Source organism: Anthonomus grandis, chromosome 11 (assembly GCF_022605725.1).
Source record: "Anthonomus grandis grandis chromosome 11, icAntGran1.3, whole genome shotgun sequence".
Classification (NCBI taxonomy): Eukaryota; Metazoa; Arthropoda; class Insecta; order Coleoptera; family Curculionidae; genus Anthonomus; species Anthonomus grandis.
The window spans coordinates 28,028,372-28,050,171 of record NC_065556.1 but is presented as its reverse complement, the minus strand read 5'-3'; the positions used below and the strand labels follow the sequence as shown (position 1 = coordinate 28,050,171).

Here is a 21,800-nt window from a genome sequence, read left to right as displayed (position 1 = left end):
TAAAACGTCATTAACTGAATATTTCTTCAACTGCCTGAAATATTTTAATAATTCCAGTTCCTCAACTGCAAGCACAAATAACCTTGAAAGTCAAGTGTCATTATCAGGCATTAAAACTAATTATTCAACTGCCTGGAAGAAGTTAAAAATTTTTATTCAAGCAGCTGAACAAATTTTTCAACATTTCCAGGCAAGTTTAGGAAATCACATTATAGCACAATAATTCAACTATCTGGAAGAATTTTTTTTATTTTATCTTGTTTGTTGAAAAAATAAATGCTTCAATAAGTAACTTAAAAAATTAATTTGAATCAATCATTTTATTAACTGATAATGGCATAAGTTCAAATGAGGCTCAACTTTATAAAACTGTCTATAAAATATTGGATTGCTTTTAATACTAGGGGTCTAACAAGGATTTTCCCCAATTTCTTCGTGAACATTTCTAATAAATTCTTTTCGGATCATTTAAAATTCTTAACCCAAAACCATGTTAAGTAGATGCAAAGCACATCTGTCGCATATTAAACGATAACTCACGCACGCCGCTGCCTAAAAAAAAAAGAATCTTTTCTTCTGCTTCTTCATTATCTTCCGCCCGATGGTGGTCCATCTCCTTAATGACTAACCCAAACATTACTTATACTCTTTTCGCTTTTTCTATGTCAAGGTTACCTGTTTATGACCACTTAATTCTAACATCTCCCAACCAGAAGATCCTCCAAAAAAATTTTTTTTTAATTTATATTCAAGAGCAAAGTATAAAAAGAACCGGGGGTCCGGGAGGTACCATCAGTGTAGTTTTGGCGTGGTGTAGTGTCACACAATAATTATTATGATGATGATGAGGTCATACGGTATAGTGGTGATAGCGTTATGCTTATCGATCGGTACATTCGCTCAGGACAGTAGTAACAATAATAATAATTATTATGGAAGTGTTCGGGAAGTTTTGGGGCTCTACAACGAATGCTCTCACTCTGACGGATTATCTCCTTGTTTGAAGCTGAAGGCTCTCTCGCTTATCGATAGAGTGAGCAGGATGGAGAAGATCGATCTGATGGAGGGCGTAGTGGTCACAGGAAAAACCGAGGAGGATCCCCATGCTCCCAGTTTGGAGGAAGTGGAGAAAAGCTTACCGAGAGCTGTCGATGCCAAGAGTCAAGCACTTACCAGTTTGATGTTCAATAGGATCGCCAAGATGATTGGATCCAAGACCATTTCTGTGTCTATACCCACACTTGTTGAAGCAGGTTAGTTTTTAGGTCTATTAGGCTGCGATAGGGATCTAGATTTTTCCCATAGTCTTCTCTCTAGTGGACTCTTTTTAAGTTTCTACGTTAATTTGCTTGGGAAATGCCACTAGCAATCTGAATAGGCTGATCAAAGTCTACAGAAGAAATAGTTCCTTGGATTGTAGGTTTAATCCATGGAAATTTTATAGACTCCACAAGAATCTGAACTGTCTCAAATAAATAAAAAAGGAATTGAACTGCCTGGAAGTAAATATATATTTTTTTCCAGGCAGTTCAAATTTTATTGCATAAAAGAAAATGGATCCTGGATCACAAAGAAAATAAGGATTCAATTGCCTTTTCTCAACTGCCTGGAAAAAAAAATTAATTTAAAAAAAATTCCCATTGATAACCTTAGAACTCCAGAACCTCACCCTCAATCTGAGTCGAACTAAAAATCTTCTTTTTATTTATTCTAGCAAGAAAAAAGGGCGGCGACGACGACAAATTCAGCGAAATCAGCGAGTTGCTGAGCGACAAATTCGGCGGTAGCGGAGGCAAAGGGGGCGGCAAGCACGGCAAAGGAGGCAAAAAGAAGGGCGGCGGCATGGGTAAGTTCGCTCACGTTCAACCCCCCCGACCATTTTTCACTTCGATTTCCCACTTTTCAGACATGAAAGACTTCTTTATGCAAATGATGGCCCACAAGTTGGCAATGATCCCACTTCTGATCGGCGGCTTGTTCATTTTGGCGGTGAAAGCTTTGACTCAGGCGAAGATCGCGCTGTTGATCGCTGGTATTATTTTCGGAAAGAAATTGTTGGCCAACAAGGGCGGCAATGGGGGTGGACACGTCGAACATGTGCAAGCTGGATGGAGTGCGGGTGGCGGAGCTGGAGCTGGGGGTTGGGGTGGATCTGGTAAGTTGTTTCAGTAGTAGGATTTAATTGAATGTGGATTTTTTTGTTGATGAGTGGCTGATGGAGCAAAGAGATGGAGAAGATACAGACTCATCATAGGTTCAGAATGTATGAATGACAATCTCGATGGAAGTTTTATTGAGGGGCATTCTGTCTGTTATTAGTAGTCTTTGCTATAGGTTAATCTTTAAAAGACTGTAAAAAGAAAGTTATCATAGTCAAGACACCATACAAATTCAGGTTGAAATAGTCTTCAAAGTAATTCGCAAAGCAACAATTATTGTAAAATTTTCATTACTTCCACTCGAGATATTGACGTGTATGTAAGAAGGGAATTTTTTTTTCTTACAGGCCCTCCTGGAATAAAAATTCAAATTTCTTGATTTTTGATAAAACGATTATAGTTGTTTCTTTAAAAAAGGTTAAATAAACATCAGAACAATCCCTAAATCAGGAGTTACAAGGTTTTGACTACTAAAACTCGAGATACTGGGGTGCCAAGAAGAGCCAATTTTTGTCTTTCTTACTAGGTACTCCTGGAATAAAAATTCCAATTTCTTGATTTTTGATACATAGATTATAATTGTTTGTTTAGAAAAGATTAAAATGGTTATCAGAGTAGTCCACAAATCAAGAATCACAAAATTTTGACTACTAGAACTTAAGATACTGGTGTGCCACTAAGAGGCAAATTTTTTTTTCTTACAGGCACTCCTGGAATAAATATTCCAATTTCTTAACTTTTAATAAATAAACTGAAACCGTTTCTTCATAAAAGATTTAAATAATCATTAGAGCAATCCACAAATCAAGAATTACAAAATTTTGACTATTAGAACTCGAGATACTGGTGTGCCAACCAGAGACAACATTTTTTTGTTCTTACAGGCACTCCTGGAGTAAAAATTCCAATTTCATGATTTTTGATAAAAAGATTATAGCTGTTTGTTAAGAAAAGGTTAATATGGTTATCAGAGTAGTCTACAAATCAAGAATCACAAAATTTTGACTACTAGAACTCGAGATACTAGTGTGCCAACAAGAGACAAATTTTTTTTCTTACAGTCACTCCTGGAATAAAAAATTCCAATTTCTAAACTTTTAATAAATAGATTAAAGCTGTTTCTTTATTAAAAAATAAAATGATCATCAAAGCAATCTCCAAATCAAGAAATACAAAATTTTGACTACTAAAACTCGAGATACTGGGGTGCCAAAAAGAGCCAATTTTTGTCTTTCTTACTAGGTACTCCTGGAATAAAAATTCCAATTTCTTGACTTTTGATAAAAATATTACAGTTCTTTCTTTAGAAAAAGTTAAAATGGTTATCAGAGTAATCCAAAAATCAAGAATCACAAAATTTTGACTACTAAAACTCGAGATACTGGGGTGCCAAAAAGAGCCAATTTTTGTCTTTCTTTCAGGTAGTCCTGGACTAAAAATTCCAATTTCTTGACTTTTGCTAAATAAAATCTAATCTATTTCTATTTAAAAAGTTAAAATAGTCTTTAGAGTAATCTCCAAATCAAGAATTATAAAATTTTGACTATTAGAACTCGAGATACTGGGGTACCAAAAGGAGCCAAATCTTTTCTTTCTTACTAGGTACTCCTAGAACAAAAATTCCAATTTCTTGAATGTTGGCAATTAGATTCTAGACTAATTTCTTCAGAAGTAGCCTTTAAAGTAAACCACAACCCTGGATCCTTTTCAACTAAAACAAATTTTCTTCTTTTCCAGGTGGTTGGAGCAACGGTGGTGGCTGGGACAGACGATCACTGGAAGACGCCCAAAACTTGGCCTACAAGGGCAGCAAACAAGCGTAATTTTAAATAAAATTCTAATTAGGATTTTTATTCAATGTAAGGAAGCTAGAACGGCCAACCGTTGCATTTATTTCCATCATCAATTTCTTCGCTCAGTGTTCATCTAGTCATATTTCATTTGTACAAACGTTATAGTAGTAAGGACAGGAACAGTTTGCATGATTTTACTGCCTTCTATGGACACTATACCACGCCTCTTCTCTCTTCCTCGCAATACTATTAAATGTGTCCATAACCAAAATGGATATGGCACGTTAATTTTCTATAAAAAATTACTGTACTGACTGTACTGACATACTGATTAACAGGAAACTTACTTGACCCACTTACCAACTTACCGAGGACCGTTTACGCCGTGCCTAAACTTCCCTACTTAGACCGATTTTTTGGTCTTTAAATTTAATAATAATTGGACTGCCATAATTTATTTATTTATTTTGTCTTAACAGTTTATTTATTTATGTATTGTCAAATTGTTTTTTTTATTGCAAATAAATCGTTTATTCATACTTTTCTTTTAGTTTTTGTTTTATATGTAATTATTATTAGATGCGAATAAATTACTTTTTATTGAGTCTTTCCATAATTTCCCCAAAAATTAAAAGTGATTATTCAAAGAATTAAAGAACCACAATCGTCGATTTTACTTGAGCATAATGCTCATAGTTTTGATAATTAATCAGAGTTAATTAAGTTCACTGTCTCTCAGTCGGTCACACGAAGGTTAAAATTGTTTTATCTGTAAGGTGCAACTCTCTCTGTCCGTAACCCAGCTGTGGTGCAAAGAAGAAATTTTCTGGGTCGCTTGCTATACCAGCCAAATGGCCTTCGTTATGGGTTGGACAGAGACGGATTTTAATTTATCCACAATTTTGGTTTCTATGTTTTTTTTTGTAAGGAGAATGGTTTTTTTGTTATGGAGTAAAATAGAGTGAGGGGTGAAAAGTGGTATCATAGATACAAGAAAACCATAAAAGATAAATTAGGGTCTGCAAATTTGGTTTATGAAGTTTTACTGTTTTTCCAAGAATACATGATTTATTTATAAAAATCATCCAGAAAACAATTTACCCAAGTACAATTAATTAACACGATGGTTAAATAGGCGGTTATTTTTGGTTTACATCAGATGTACATTTTTGGTTGAAGTATAAATATCGGATAAAATGTCTGCATTATATACTTTAAAAAATTTAATATAAAAAAAACGGAATTTTGAGTTATTTGCGAAAAAAAATTATACTGCAATTTTTATAGCAATACGCCTTGCTTTCAAAAAATAAAATAGGGTTTTTACACGTTTTACTTGAAAACCTTAAGATTATGTGAGAAAAGTATAGATACAAAAACTATAGATTTTTTTATTACCTATAATTTTCTTAAAAAGCATTTTTTCCTCAAGCAATTATTTTCTGCAAAAAAAACGATTTTTCATTAACCTTACCCTTGCCCCCCCACCCACCCCACACAACTTACCAGTGAGAAATTGTTTTCAAAAATTATTGTTTTCTAAAATAATACGCATAAATAACATCTGGTTTTGTTGTTATTATCTAATCTAATAACATAGTTTGTTTATTTAAATTTAATTTAATTACATATATGTATATTGATAAATTAGTAATACAAAAACAGTGCTATTAAATAATATACAAAAAACGGTGATTTTTCAAAAGAATTTCTTACTGGGCAAAAGTATGGGGTGGGTGGGGGGTTAAGGGCTGGGTTGATTAAAAACAATGTTTTTGCAGAAAATATTATATTTAATATGATATAATTTTATATATAAATATTTGGTATGAAAACAGCGTTATTAGATTGGATAATATGGACGGAAAAAATTTTCGGTAAAATAAGAAGAGAGGAATTAATTTAATAGATAATCTAATTAACTAGGACAAATAATTAGAGAATTTTTTGAGAAAAAAAAAATTCTAAAATTAAACATTTTTGGTATTATTTTGGAATTTTTTTTTTTTTACAATATTCGATTTTTTTTGATTAATTTTAGATATAATTTTTAATAAAACATTGTAATAAAATGATGCTTCTGGTCTATAGTCAGTCCAAAAACGTAACATAAATTATACCTTTTCTACACTTAATATACATTTATTAAACTAATAATATAATAAATCCAGTGGACAAAATTATTTTTAACATATATTCAGTAAAGCTAATTTTTCCAAAAACAAAGATGAAATAACACTCCTAGTCTTGAACAAGATAAAGAACACGATAAAATCAATGGGTAACTAAAAATACTTTGGTCATCCTCCACTAAATTTATTTAAAAAAATTTTTTTAATCCGACATATTTCGGACATATAACATGTCCCTCATCAGGGATGCTATAAAAGTACCAAGTTATAAGATATAGACTCAAATTGTTAAGTTACAAAAGGTACTTACACAAATTAAGGGGTCTCGTCAATACATCTTCCAGATCAAGTGCCTCAGACAAGGTTAAAACGACCAAAAATTAATAAAAAGTGGCATCTACAATAATGACATGACAATGGGATCAACCATGGATTTACAAAAACTATTAATTAACGGATTAACAGATTAATAATTTAACGGATTACATTAATTAATTAAGCTTTTTATTATTATTGTAGATGCTACTTTTTTTTATAAATTTTTGGTCGTTTTAACCTTGTTGACTCATTAACTCATTAACATTAACTTATTAACTCCAATGCAAGAATGGACTACTTTTTCAATAATGAAATCAATTGAAACTCTTGTTACCAATATTCTTACATATTGATTTCAAGAAATTGCAAATAATTATTTAAAAATTAGTTATATTATAAAGAATTCTATTTTGGAATTTGAGTGTCTAATTGATAAAGAAGATACAAATTATTAATTGTAATATTTTGATGATTAGAACTCGAGATATTGGCGTGCAAATAAGGGAGAAATTTGTTTTTTTCTTACAGGCACTCCTGGAATAAAAGTTTTAATTTCTTGACTTCTAGAGAATAGATTTTAGTCGTTTCTTCAGAACATGTTAAAATAATCTTTATGCTATACCACAAATTAATAATTACAAAATTTTGATTACTAGAACTAAAGATATTGGCGTGCCAATAAGAGACAAAATATTTTTTCGTACAGGCACTACTGGAATAAAAAGTTAAATTTCTTGACTTTCAGTAAATAGATTTTAGTCGTTTTGTCTTTAAGATTATGTGATAAAAGTATAGATACAAAAAGTATAAATTTTTTTTATCACCTACAATTTTCATAAAAAGCATTTTTTCCTCAAGCAATTATTTTTTGCAAAAAAAACGTTTTTCATTAGCCTTACCCTTACCCCCCCACCCACCCCACACAATTTACCAGTAAGAAATTGTGTTCAAAAATTATTGTTTTCCAAAATAATACGCATAAATAACAGCTGGTTTTGTCGTTATTATCTAATCTAATAATACAGTTTGTTTATTTAAATTTCATATAATTACATATATGTATATTGATAAATTAATAATACAAAAACAGTGCTATCAGATAATATACAAAAAACGGTGATTGTTCAAAAGAATTTCTTACTGGGCAAAAGTTTGGGGTGGGTGGGGGGGTTAAGGATTGGGTTGATGAAAAACAATGTTTTTGCAGAAAATATATATTTAATATGATATAATTTTATATATAAATATTTAGTATAAAAGCAGCGTTATTAGATTGGATAATATGAACGAAAAACAGTGATTTTTCAGAAAAATTCCATTAAATGTTTCAGGTGTACTAATTGAGTTTAAAAACTAAATATGTAAATACTTTGGTAATTGTTCTAAATGCTGAAATTTTCTCCCTTTTGTAAACAGAATTGTATATAATATACGTATATTCTACAGTTTATTAAAAATACGTTGACCATTAGGGTTGATAAATATACCAAAACTAAAAAATAGTTGAGTAAATATATATTTCTCGGTCATAATATATGATATATTGCTTAGGTTACTTACCTGGAAAAACCAAAAGTCTGGAAGAAATATTAATTTTTATTACTTTAAGAAGATTTCAGCTACTAGTTTTTGGTAAAATAATTAAAATTTTCTTCCAGACAATTAAGGCCTAAGTTGCAATCAAATTTTTATCTTGCAAGCATTTGCATTTTGTTCTGGGCATTTAAAATATTTCAAAAAAAATTTATTTAAAAAAAATGGATGGTTTGGTAAAACAACAAAATTTTAAGAAGAAAACTAAAAAAAATTTGTTAAAGTGAGAAGACAGGAATTAATTTTAATAGATAATCAACAAAAGATAAATAAATATATATTATTATAAAAAATTAAAAAAAAAACTTATAAAGAGAAGTTTAAACTACTAATATCGAAGCTATAGAATTAAAGTTATTGTAAAAAAATAAAAAACATTCTTCTCTAAAAAACAAAACAGAAATTATAAGGCATAAAAAAATACTTCAAAAATTATTATTACACCAAAATCGAACGCACACAACTAATGTTAAGGCAAAAAAACTAAAAAAAAATAACAAAAACTCTGCAAAAAAAATATTTTGGCGCCCAACAGTGGGTGAACAAACTGCGCTCTAACTTAGTCTAAAATGGTCCGATTTCAATAACTTTGATGTCTAATTGTAGGCCTTAAAATTTCCTGTGAGATAGAATTTAAATCACCAAAATCGAAATAATACAACTTAAGTTATTGCAAAAAAAAAAACAAAAAATTAAAGGAATTTTTTTTATAAAATTACAAAAAAATGGTATTTTTTTCTTACAAGGCATAAAAAAACAGCGAAAAAATTATTATGACAAGAAGTTCTATCTCCCATTGAAGAGTGAGAAAATGCCTACAAACATTTTCTTTATCCTAAAATGACCATAACTCAAATTTCGAAAATCATCCGATTTTAACGATTTTAGTGTCAAATTGTTATTTATTTATATTATTTATTCACTTATACAGGGTCCGGCAGTCAAACCTGACGGTTTTTGAAATGGGATAAATAAAAAAGTTGTTGAGATATTTTAATTATAATTTTTTTTATTTTAAAGAGGAGAATTGGAAATCTAACATTCATAATAAAAAAGCACAAAAATAACTTATGTAGCAAAAATTATGTCACTTAAATGATGACCACCAACTTCTCTACCCTGTACGAGTCTCCTGGAAAAGTTAGTCATGACTCTCTCCAATGTTTGGCGCGGGATCTCACAAATTTCTCGCCAAATGTTCAAATTATTTGGTCTGTCAACATAAACTCTTCCCTTGAGGTACCCCCATAGATAAAATTCACAAGGGGACAGGAGAACGTGCCGGCCATTCGATGTCACTCCTGAGCGAGATCAGCTTACCGGGGAAAAATGCTCTGAGTTGAGCCATGGACTCCCGAGAGGTATGGGCAGTTGCTCCGTCCTGCTGCAACCAGACCCTCCTGAGAGGGATACGATGGCGACGTAACTCTGGAATGAGAAAATCACGGATCATGGCAACATAACGCGCTGAGTTCACTGTCACTGTTGCCCTACACACTATTTCACAGTGAAGAGGCTGCTGGTGAAGTTCCTGTGGGTTTCTTGGAGCCCAATATCGAAAATTTTGTTTGTTGAAATGAAATGGAAAGAAAATGGTGGTCATCATAAGTTATTTTTGTGCTTTTTTTTATGAATGTTAAATTTCCAATAAAAAAATATAATTAAAATATCTCAATAACTTTTTTATTTATCCCATTTCAAAAACCGTCAGGTTTGACTGCCGAACCCTATATTATTTATAGACCATATAGGTGTAACAAAATTATTACTAATTACTACGATTTTTTAAATTATTTAGGAGTGGCTTACACCCCTTTGTCCCCTGAAAAAACGTGTGTCTCTAAGATATTTTTTCTATTTTATTCTCTTTGATTTATACAACAAGTTTGAAGAAATTACTGTGATTTGTTTGATTATTTATGATTTTTCCCTTAACTTTATTTTAGAAGTTTAAAATCAGATTTAATCGACAGTAAAAATTCGATTTTCGTTTCTGATTCTGTTGCTAACTTCCATGACGTATATTCTTATATATCGATTTCAATAAATTTCAAATACTTCTTTAAAAATTAGTTATTTTATGAAGAAAAATATAATCTTCAAACTTTATCACAAATTAATAATTACAAAATTTTCACTACGAGAACTCGAGATATTGGCGTACCAATAAGCGACAATTTTTTTTTCTTATAGGCACTCCTGAATTAAAAGTTTTAATTTCTTGACTTTTAGTAAATAGATTTTTGTGGTTTCTTCAAAACATGTTAAAATAATCTTAAGGTTATACCACAAATTAATTATTACAAAATTTTGATTGCTAGAACTCGAGATATTGGCGTACCAATAAGAGACAAAATATTTTTTCGTACAGGCACTACAGTAATAAAAATTTCAATTTCTTGACTTTAAGTGACTAGATTCTAGTCGTTTCTTCAGAGAGGGTTCAAATAATCTTTAGAGTAATTCACGAATCAATAATTGCAAAACTTTGACTACTAGAACTAAAGATATTGGATATATAAGAGACTAATTAATGTATTTCTTACAGGCACTCCTGATATAAAAATTTCTTGACTTTTGATAATAATAATAATATTAATTAAATGTTTATTTTTAAATGCAATATAACAAAAGAAATACAAGTAAATGTGATAAAAATTGGTTCGGCAACAAATAATGCCCCAAGACAATAAATTAATAATCTATTAATAAGTATCAATAAATTATGAATCTATTGCAATTGCAATGCTGTTTGCAACGCATAAAAATTAATTAAAATAAATAGATTATAGTCGTTTTTCAAGAAAGGTTAAAACGATCTTCAGGCTGACCCAGAAATTAATAATAATTATGAATTTTTGACTACTAGAACTCGAGATATTAACGTGCCACTAAGGGACAATATTTATTCTTACATGCACTCCTGAAATAAAAATTCCAATTTCTTCACTTTAATAAGTAAAAAGATTTTAGTTATTTATTAAAAAAAAATAAAGGTCTTTAGAGTAATGTCTCATATTAATAAAATCCGAATTTTATGAAAAAATCATTAATTAAATCAAACGTTATATGTTTCTAATTTTTTCTAACTAGCACAATTAAATGCTTACTCTTATAATGATGAGTTAGCTGATCACAATCTATAACTCTTAAAACAAAAATGGCATTTATTTTGTGAGAAAAAAAAACATCTTCCTTATTAAATATATATTTATTAAAGCGAGAATACAGTACTTCCCTTAAGTGTAAAAACATAACAATAGTAGTTTTTTTTTGGGGCACCTGTCCTCAAAAAGTAAGATTTAGTTAGGACTTTTTAATACAGTTAGAATTCAAAGAGTCCGCCCCTGACCATAGTAAAACTCCCATTGATATCTCCTCAGTACGTCACAACAACCACTTGCAATTACTACAACAGCGACTTTTCTTCTTCCCCCCACCCGGTGCGAACCTCCAAGAAGTTTTTTTTTTATCATCAGGTTCGCGATGCGATAGAGTGAAAAGGTCAATCGCGGTGTCAAGGAAGATACACTATAAAACAACCTGCAAAATCAGGCCGGTCGATCAGTCGAAAAAAGTCATTGTGCGTGAATGATGAAATCTTTCATTGTCATAATTATTGTGGTGGCGGCCTTTGGTGCCCTCCTCGGGGGCGTTTTGGCACAGGACAGTTTCGAGGCGGCAGGATTCCGGTTTATCCTGAAAATTTACGACGAATGCAGCGGCAGATCGGACGGATTCTCGTCATGTCTGAAGAAAAAAGCGATCACGGTCCTGGATAGGGTGGCGCGCATGGACAAACTACCCTTGATGGACGGCGTTGCTTTGGTCAAAGGGCCGAATGGGGTCGAACCTGCGGTTTCCGAAAACGAAATCGAGAATCTGCCCAGGGATATTGAAAGTCAAGATGACGCCTTGAATAATATGCTCGCTGACAGGGTGAATAATCTGCTCGGGTCCAGAACCATTGAGATTTCTATGCCCCAGGTGTCAGAATTACTTGAAGAAGGTAAATATGTATTATTTTCGTTGATCATATTATTAGGCCCTTAGTGCTTTAGGACCTTAAATTTTTAATTAATTTCATTAGACTTTATTAATTAATGAGCCATTCCTTACTTGGTAATGTTTCAGGCTTAATATATATAAGGCATTTGGATCATTTAGAGATGTCTTATGTGCAGAAATTGTAGACAAATTAAATATCTTTTAAAGGAAAGTTATTTTATGATCCTAGGATCAGTAGATCCAAAGTTATCTGGACAAGCTCTAGAGGTCAGCACCTTGCAGCCCCAATGGCATCACCCAAACTTCAAATGACTGTAATTTTAACATTTATTTTATTTTTGATTTTTTCAACTGCTTGGTAAAACAACAGTAAAAACAGTAACTGGCTGCAACAGTAAAACCACTCCACTGCCTGAAAGTGGCAAAAAAAATTGAAAAATTTTCACCATCATCTTTGATAGTCTGTAAAAAAATCTTTATTAAAAATATTTACTTAAAATTTCCTTTAGAATGAAAACTTGAGTTTTTTAAATGAATCGAGGTAATTTTCAACAAATTCGGAGTATTTTTGAGGCAGTTATGAAGATTTTTATATTGAGTGCTCAAAAAATTAGGAAAATGTTTACCACCATTTTTGACAGCATGTAAAAGAATTCTGATATTGACTTTTACTGACTATTGACTTTTTAATTAAAAATGAATATTTTCAAACAAATTAAGGCATAAATAAATAAATTTGCGCTATTTTTAAGGGAATTGTAAACGTTTCCATATTAGGTGTCTAAAAAGGTTTGATCAATTTTGCTCATAATCTTTGACAGTCTGTAAAAAATTCTTTATTAAAAATATTTATCTAAAACTTTGTTAAAATAAAAACTAAAGTTTTTTATATGAACTAAGGTAATTTTGAACAAATTCGGAGTATTTTTGAGGCAACTATGAAGATTTTTATACCGGGTGTCCAAAAAATTAAGAAAATGCTTACCACCATTTTTGACAGTATATAAAAAAATTCGTACTTAAAATATTGACTTGAATTTATTTTTTTAATTAAGATTGAATGTTTTCAAACGAACTAAGCCATAAATAAACCATCGAGCCATTTTTAAGAGAATTGTGAAGGTTTCCGTATTAGGTGTCTAAAAAGTTTTGATAAATTTTGTTCATAATTTTTAACAGTCTGTAAAAAATTCTTTATTAAAAATAATTACTAAAAATTTCCTTTAGAATGAAAACTTAGGTTTTTTAAATAAATTGAGGTAATTTTGAATAAATTCGGAGTATTTTTGAGGCAATTATGAAGATTTTTATATCGGGTGTCCAAAAAATTGGGAAAATGCTTACCACCATATTAGACAGCATGTAAAAAAATTCGTATTTAAAATATCAACTTGAATTTTTTTTTAAATTAAAAATGAATGTTTTTAAACGAATTAAGGCATAAATAAACAAACTCGCGCTATTTTTAGGGAAATTGCAAAGGCTTCCGTATTAGGTGTCTAAGAAATTGAACCAATGTTGATCATAATCTTTGACAGTCTGTAAAAATTAATTTTATGCTGAAAGTCTCTCAAAGGTTTATGATGTTTAAAGGTTTTTGTACTGGATGTTTAAATTAATGGAAAAACTTTCATTATCATCTTTGAAATCGTGTAAAAAGATCCTTATTTAAAATACTGACCTTAAATATTTTTTAAAATAGAGATTGATATCTTCTGAATAAACTGAAATAATTTTGAACGAATTGGGACTATGTCTAAGGGAATTATGAATGTTTTTTTACTGGATATCCCACAAATTAGGAAAATATTTACCATCATATTTAATAGTTCGTAAAAAGTATCCTATTAAGAATATTATTTTCGAATATTATATATATTTATATTATCATTATAAAAACTAAAGTTTCTCGAACAAATTGAAATAATTTGAAAAAAATTTGTAGCATTTCTGAGGAAAGCATACAGACTTTTGCATGCCATATCCAAAAAAATGAGAAAATTTTGACGATTTACTTTGACAGCATGTAAAAAAATTCTTATTTAACATATTAACTGAAATAATTTTTTTTTATAAAAACTAAATTTTTTTGAATAAATTAAGGCGATTTTAAAAAAATTTGAGCAATTTTTGAGAGAATTATGGAGGGTCTTATATAAAGTGTCAAAAAAATTATTACTGTCATATTTGACAGCCTGTAAAAAATTCCTTAATAAAAGGGTTGACTTGAGGTATTTTTTAAAATAAAAAGTAAAGTTTTCCAAATAAATCAAGTTAATTTAGAACAAATTCGGATAATTTTTAAAGGAAATATGAAGGTTTTTATATTAAGTGTCAAAAAAATTGAGAAAATTATTACTGTCATCTTTGACAGCCTGTAAAAAATTCCTTAATTAAAATATTGACTTGAGGTATTTCTTAGAATAAAAACAAAAATTTTCCAAACAAATCGAGTTAATCGGGAACAAATTCGAATAATTTTTGAAGGAAATATGAAGGTTTTCATATTGTTTAAAAAAAAATTGAGAAAATTATTACTGTCATCTTTGACAATATATAAAAAAATCCCTATTTAAAATAATAACTGAAATTATGAAATTGTTTTTATACTGAATGTCTTACAAAAGTTTATGAAATTTAAAGGTTGTTGTACCGGTTGTTCAAATAAATGGAAAATTTTCATTATCATCTTTGAAATCGTGTAAAAAAATTCTTATTTAAAATGCTGACCTTAAATATTTTTTAAAATAGACGCTGATATTTTCTAAACAAACTGAAATAATTTTGAACAAATTCAGACTATTTTTAAGGGAATTATAAATGTTTTAATACTAGATATCCTACAAATTAGGAAAATATTTACTAAAGTTATTTTATAGTTTGTAAAACATTTTTTATTAAGAATATTATTTTCGAGTATTATTTATTATAAAAACTAAAGTTTTTCGAATAAATTGAAATAATTTGAAACAAATTCAGGGCATTTCTGAGGAAATCATAAAGATTTTTGCATGCCATATCCAAAAAATTTGGAAAATTTTGACGATTATCTTTGACAGCATGTAAAAAAATCCCTATTTAAAATATTAACTGAGGTAATTTTTTTTAATAAAATCTAATTTTTTTCGAATAAATTAAGGCAATTTTTAAAAATATTGAGCAATTTTTGAGAGAATTATGAAGGTTCTTATATAAAGTTTCAAAAAAATTGAGAAAATTATTACTGTCATCTTTGACAGCCTGTAAAAAATTCCTTAATAAAAATATTCACTTGTAGTATTTTTTGGAATAAAAACTGTAGTTTTTCAAACAAATTGAGTTAATTTATAATAAAATCTAATCATGTTTGAAGAAAATATGAAGGTTTTTGTATTGAATGTTCAAAAAATTGGAAAATTTTTACAGTCATCTTTGATAGTGTGTAAAAAAATCCCTATTAAAAATATTAACTTAAATAATTTTTTTTAATAAAAACTAGAGTTTTTCAAACAAACTGAGGTGATTTTAACTAAATTTGAGTAATTTTTGAGAAAATTATGTAGGTTCTTATATAAAGTTTCAAAAAAATTGAGAAAATTATTATTGTCATCTTTGACAGCCTGTAAAAAATTCCTTAATTAAAATATTGACTTGAAGTAGTTTTTGTAATAAAAACTGAAGTTTTCCAAGCAAATTGAGTTAATTTAGAATAAATTTTGATAATTTTTGAAGGAAATATGATGGTTTTTGTATCGGGTGTTCAAAAAAATGGGAAAATTTTTACAGTCATCATTAACAGTGTGTAAAAAAAATCCCTATTTAAAATATTAACTTGAAATATTTTTTTAAATAAAAACTGGAGTTTTCTAAATAAACTGAGGTGATTTTAAATAAATTTAAGCAATTTTTGAGAGAACTATAGGGATTTTTATATTAAGTGTCAAAAAAAATTGAGAAAATTATTACTGGCATTTTTGACAGCCTGTAAAAATATCTTTATTAAAAATATTGACTTATAGTATTTTTTAAAATAAAAACTGAAGTCTTCCAAATAAATCGAATTAATTTAGAACGAATTCGGATAATTTTTTAAGGAAATATAAAGGTTTTTGTATAGGGTGTTCAAAATAAATAGGAACTATTTTACAGTCATTTTTTAACAGTGTATAAAAAAATGCCTATTTATAATATAAACTCGGAATATTTTTATCATAAAAACTAAAGGTTTCGAAACCAATTGAGGTAGTTTTAAGCAAATTCCTATTATCTCTAAAGGAATTATAAAAGTTTTTGTATCCAGGATCGTTCTTTAGAAGAATCTCGGCCAATTATAAATAATAATGTATCATAATAAGATCAGCTTTTTGTTTTTACACGTACCATTAACATACAACAAAAATAATAAAGGGTCCAGTACTGCAGTTTAAAGTACTGATTCAGAAACGCCACTTTTGTACACGTTGGACTCGATTGCACTATAAAACGTTTTGTTTAACACATAATTTTCTTATTGATATTAATAATATATTTCTATCTACAGTCTCAAATGCTCTCTTCAAATTAAAAAATACCATTAACATTACAGTAAATTGTTTCGAAAAAGTCAACACAAATACCCCTTTTCTTATAACCTAAAGTTCACAATATCTTAAAGTGCCTCAAAAACAAAGACACAGAACTTCAACTAAAAAGTCTGGATTGAGAGATATAAACCAAAAAAAGTAAATGAAGACTAAGAAATCTGGTCCAAACTGCTACATTTTAAGATAGGATGTAGACCAAGACTTTTGCTTATTTTATGACAATCTAAAAGTCAAAAAAACCATTCTGAATCCCACTTATGAATTTTCTAGTTAATGGTATTACTACAAACATATTGAGAATTAAATATAGAATAAATATAGATTTTGACAATTATACATAATTTTACGGCATCCTGAATATTTCCAATGAGTCGCATATACAAGAAGTAACTAAGAAAAGTTCATACATACAGAAATACACAGTTCCAGTTTTTGGTTCCTCTAATATTCCAAATTGAATATATCTCGAATATTCCAAATAGTTCCAATTTGAAAGTGACATGAATCGAAAAACTCATAAATGAACAATAAATTACCGAGTACTTCAAACCAACTGCCTGTAAGTAGTCATTAATTTCATATCAATGACGAGTTGAAACTAGAAATTGACACCATAGCTTTAGCTCATTCAAGTCTGTTCGCGATGATTTTTTCATCTGAATTTATACCAAATAGAGATGTGTCATCTGCCAATAAGATAGCTAAACCACTTAAAATCAACCAATCTGATCCCAACCGCACTAAATCACGGCTACATTTAACTATTACTAACTATTGGGTCCATTCCAGGTCGCGGCAAAGGCGGAGGAGGCGGCGGCGGCGGCAAAGGGGGTGGCAAAGGAGGCATGAACATGATGGGCGGCCTAATGATGGCGGTGGCGGCCAAACTGGCCGCCCTCATCCCCTTAGCCATCGCCGGGTTGTTCCTGTTAGCCGGAAAAGCGCTTATTACTGCTAAGATTGCGCTGCTGATCTCCGGTATTATAGCGTTAAAGAAATTGTTTGCCGCCAAGCATAGCGGACATGGAGGCGGCTGGCATAGTGGCGGCGGAGGCGGTTGGCAGTCCTCCGGGGGCGGCTGGGATAAGAGATCTATAGACGAGGCTCAACGATTAGCTTATAAGTCTCATTATAAGCAGGTGTAAATTGAAAGATCAAGCAAGAGGTTCGTTAAGGTAAAATATTGATGGGGTTGGTTTTATAGATTGTTGTTTTTTTTAGTGTAAGAAGTGCCGCCACTATTACCATCTTTTATCTTTAACCAGAAGAGGATCAAATTTTTTGTTATTTATTTATTTTAATAATTATTTATTGTATGAGTACAACTTAGTTTTTAAGTAACTTGTTTTCTCTCTCTCTATATCTATTGTTATTTAAGAGAAGTAGGCCATTCCTAGGCCACTTTAATAATGACGTACCAGACAGACCTACAAGCATGTATTTAACAGTGTTTTTATTGTATCTAGTCAATTTTATTTAATTTTTATGACTTTTGGAATGGCTTAGGCTCAATGGACAACCACGACAGGAACGCACAGACTTTTTAGACTGACCACAAAAGAAACAAAATAAATTACAAATACTCACTAATACTTTGGCCAATTTTAATTGGACGCCTAGACCTGACAGTATTGCTTTCACTTTTTCAATAAAAAAAATTGATTGTTCAATCGAGTTTTATTCACCCTAATCTATCTATGCTTAGTATTACATTTTCAGATTCTACATGAAAATCTAGGAAATTTGAGAGGTTAACAACTTTCCAGCTAAAAGCCGTCATAAGTTTCATGTTTTTTCACTTATAAGCACACAAACGTGACTTTCTTTCTCTCTCTCTTTCTCTGACCCAGTGGCACTTTTATTCTATTTAAAACTGAAAAAATCCTATTAAGGTAATAAAAAAAGAAGATAATTAGGCCCATATGGGTATCATGCGAGAACGAAGAAAGCTTCGAAGAAAATCCGTACAAGTGAACGCAATTAACATAATTGCAAGCTTCTATTCGACGCGTAATTGCTAATGAGAACTATATGGGTTTTATTAAAAAAAAAGATCGATTTCCAAGTTATTTCCTTCAGAAATACTTGAAAAGACAGTCGTGGGACTGTTAAAAGCTTAGGTTTTCCACGACAATAAAAAAACACGTTTAAAGAGCCATAATGTGCCGAATCTTTGGTTATTGATTCGGTTAAAAGGAGGAATTAGACACGGTTTTTTTAGGTTATTTATTCAGATAGGCATGAATAAATTGTTCACTCGATGCGAATAAACGTGCCTAATTTAAGTGAATTGATTTATTGGAGGTTAGAAGAATTATAATAATAAGAAGCCTTTTAGACAGAAAGAAAATTAGTTATTAAGCCGTATAATAATAATTTATAGTTACTGCTTCCTAATTTCTTGGTGCAGGATTGTAAATAAAAGAACATTCACCAACATATCAAAATACAGTTTCATTAATTTATATTTAGACTGATGACGGACACCAGTTTTTAAATTTTTTCTGTATATCCGGTATTATTTGCCATTTAGGATTTAATTTGTAAAATTTTCTTAATATTAAGGAGTTTATTGACAATAGCGCTTCTTGGAGAACGTCTATTTAAATTTGTAATTTCTGTTCACTATCCACAGATTAATTAAGACAATATTTTTCTTAGATAAGTGCAATAAGAAATTTTAGAATTGTTTTCTTTAATTTAATTTAGCTTATTAATGAAGACTTTCCCTTGATTATAATATTCTTAAATAGTAATAAAATAAACCTTTAATCACAGGTCTTGAATTTATTAAATAAAAGTCTTGGTTTGTTTATATAATTTTAATATGCAGTAACTAGTCTCCGTCCAATTTTAACTAAATTTCTATCCTTGTCGGGTATTATGTAATGTTCTCTGTTTTTATTAGTGAATAGACAAGTGGATCTGTTGATGCCTAGTATGGGCAAAACACGTGTAATTCTTTGACTTTAATTTAATAAATTTGAGACCTGTGACTTAGAGCTTATTTTATTACTATTTAATGCAAGATGGACTATTTCTTGCAATTCATATCCTTGTTTTATCACCTAAAAATTTCTTAAAAAGCATTTTTTTCTTAGATAATTATTTTCTGCAAAAAAAACGTTTTTCCTTACCCTACCCTGACACCCCCCACCCACCCCACACAATTTACCAGTAAGGAATTGTTTTGGAAAATTATTGTTTTCCAAAATAATACTGAATGAATAACAGCTGGTTCTGTCATTGATCTAATCTAATAAAATAGTTTGTTTATTTCATTTTTATATATTTATATATATTAATAAATATTTAATACAAAAATAGTGCTATTAGATTGGATAATATTGGCGAAAAACGATGATTTTTCAAAAGAATTACTTACTGAGCAAATGTTTGGGGTGGGTAGGGGGGGGGGTAAGGGTTATTTTTATCAAAAACAATATTTTTGCATAAATTTATATTCAATAATTAATTTAATAAAACTGTTTATTTAAATTTAATATAATTTTATATATAAACCTTTATTATAAAAACAGCGTTATTAGATTGAATAATATGGGTGAAAAATAGTAATTTTTTATAAGAATTTCATCAAATATTTGGGGTGTAGTAATCTAGTTTAAAAATTGGATCAAGTAAGTCGTGTGTCAATTTTTTAAAATGCCGAAATTTCTCCTTTTAGTAAACAGAAACGTATATGATATACTGTAACGAAATTCGGGAACACACTTTTATTGTCAACGTCAAAAAAACACTAACCTAACTCGCCTTGACTGTCGTTTAATTGTTTCCAAGGTAAACACTGACTAAACAATTAAAACTGAATGAATTGTCACGAAGCGCGTCCTTTTTAAAGCCCGAAGAAACAGTTTCAAAATATTTAGAATTAACTTCATTGTTTTTGCCGAAAGAAACCAATCATTTTAGGAGAATACTGACAGTCAAAGCGAGCGAGTATACAAATTCTAGAAAATTAGAACTACAGGGATTTACAATAATATAACCTAAATAACCGAAATTGGGGCCAAAATGGGGCTCTCGAACAAGATGAACTACTTAAAAACACTATAGATAAAAATAATAAACGAAAAGTAAGCAGAACCCTACGAATCAACTTTAACTACAGAATACTTTGGACTGGCTAATTTCTTATATTTCTGAAAACAATACGTTCAAATCACTAACAAACTAAATGAAACGGAAAACCATCCTTTTAAGTCCTCAACACTAGATGTTAAATTTCAACAATTTCGACAAAGTTCCCCCCTGGGGAACTCTGTCTCCACTACTTTTTCTTATATTTTGTAACGATCTTTCTAATAACATAAATAATCAGGATTCGCATATTTGTCAATTTGCTGATGACACCTCAATCATAGTCCGAAACCAGACATGTCGGGTGTCCAAATAAGAAAGGACGCCAGCTGTATCTCGGAAACTATTCATCGCACAGCGCTGAAAAAAAAATTTCTTAGGAAAAGTGACAAAAAAAAAATGGCTGGAAAATTTCTAAGACTACTACAAGTAACTGCACAGTAATTTCAAAAAATTAAAATTTCGTCTAAAATAGCCAGATTAAGTACCATTTTAAAAACATCAGAATAATCTCCATTAATTTTGCCTTAATTTGGCTAAAGAATTTTCTTTATATCTCCAATGAGAAGGGTGGGTGAAGATCATAAAGAATGCAACTTTTTAATCGCCCTGTACTCAGATTCATTATTAAAAGTAATTCAAGTGGGTACTCGTTTAAAAGGAAATTCAAAGGGCTTTCAAAATATGCACCTGTCAATGTCACTTTGTTTTAAGTGAAGTCGTCAGAGGGCGTTGTTTAACAGAGACTGGGTTTTTAGAGATTTTCTCTAAAAAGTTAAGCGCAATGATATGATTTTTTCACTGCGGTTTCAAAGACCTGAAACATACTAACAAACCCGTGAAAACCGCGTTTCGATATCTCCATTTGTTTTCGAGTAATTTTAAAATAACCTATTTTTCAAATTTTAAATATAAGTACCTATAATTAATTTAACAAATGATTCAGAATTAGCAGGAATTGATAGACTAGATAAGTCGGAATAAGTTTGTCTCAGAGTCGCATTAATATACAGGGTGATTCACGGTAGATGGCTTATTAGACGTTTTAGGCGAATGGCAACGCCGATTAATCTGAAAAAAAAAACATTACAAAAATTAAACTCCCCCGACTTGATAACAGTTTATTTAAAATGCAAT

The 21,800-nt window shown here is 30.0% G+C and overlaps 1 protein-coding gene across 1 annotated transcript; it reads left to right on the top strand.

Moving 5' to 3' along the window:
- The first annotated feature begins 788 nt into the window (after positions 1-788).
- LOC126741925 (uncharacterized) lies at positions 789-18,235 on the top strand. Its single transcript, XM_050448402.1, has 7 exons — positions 789-1,253; positions 1,715-1,846; positions 1,907-2,155; positions 3,897-3,978; positions 11,586-12,004; positions 17,355-17,730; positions 17,787-18,235. The coding sequence occupies exons 1-6, from the start codon at positions 836-838 to the stop codon at positions 17,708-17,710; spliced, it is 1,656 nt and encodes a 551-aa protein (XP_050304359.1). The 5' UTR covers positions 789-835; the 3' UTR covers positions 17,711-17,730; positions 17,787-18,235.
- Positions 18,236-21,800: the final 3,565 nt, after the last annotated feature.

Bases quoted from the DNA above. Each gene is read 5' to 3' on its own strand.
- LOC126741925 (XM_050448402.1), top strand. From the start codon at position 836: ATGATGATGATGAGGTCATACGGTATAGTGGTGATAGCGTTATGCTTA. The intron at 2,156-3,896 runs GTAAGTTGTTTC...CTTCTTTTCCAG, and splicing joins TGGGGGTTGGGGTGGATCTG to GTGGTTGGAGCAACGGTGGT. The intron at 12,005-17,354 runs GTAAATATGTAT...GGTCCATTCCAG, and splicing joins GTCAGAATTACTTGAAGAAG to GTCGCGGCAAAGGCGGAGGA.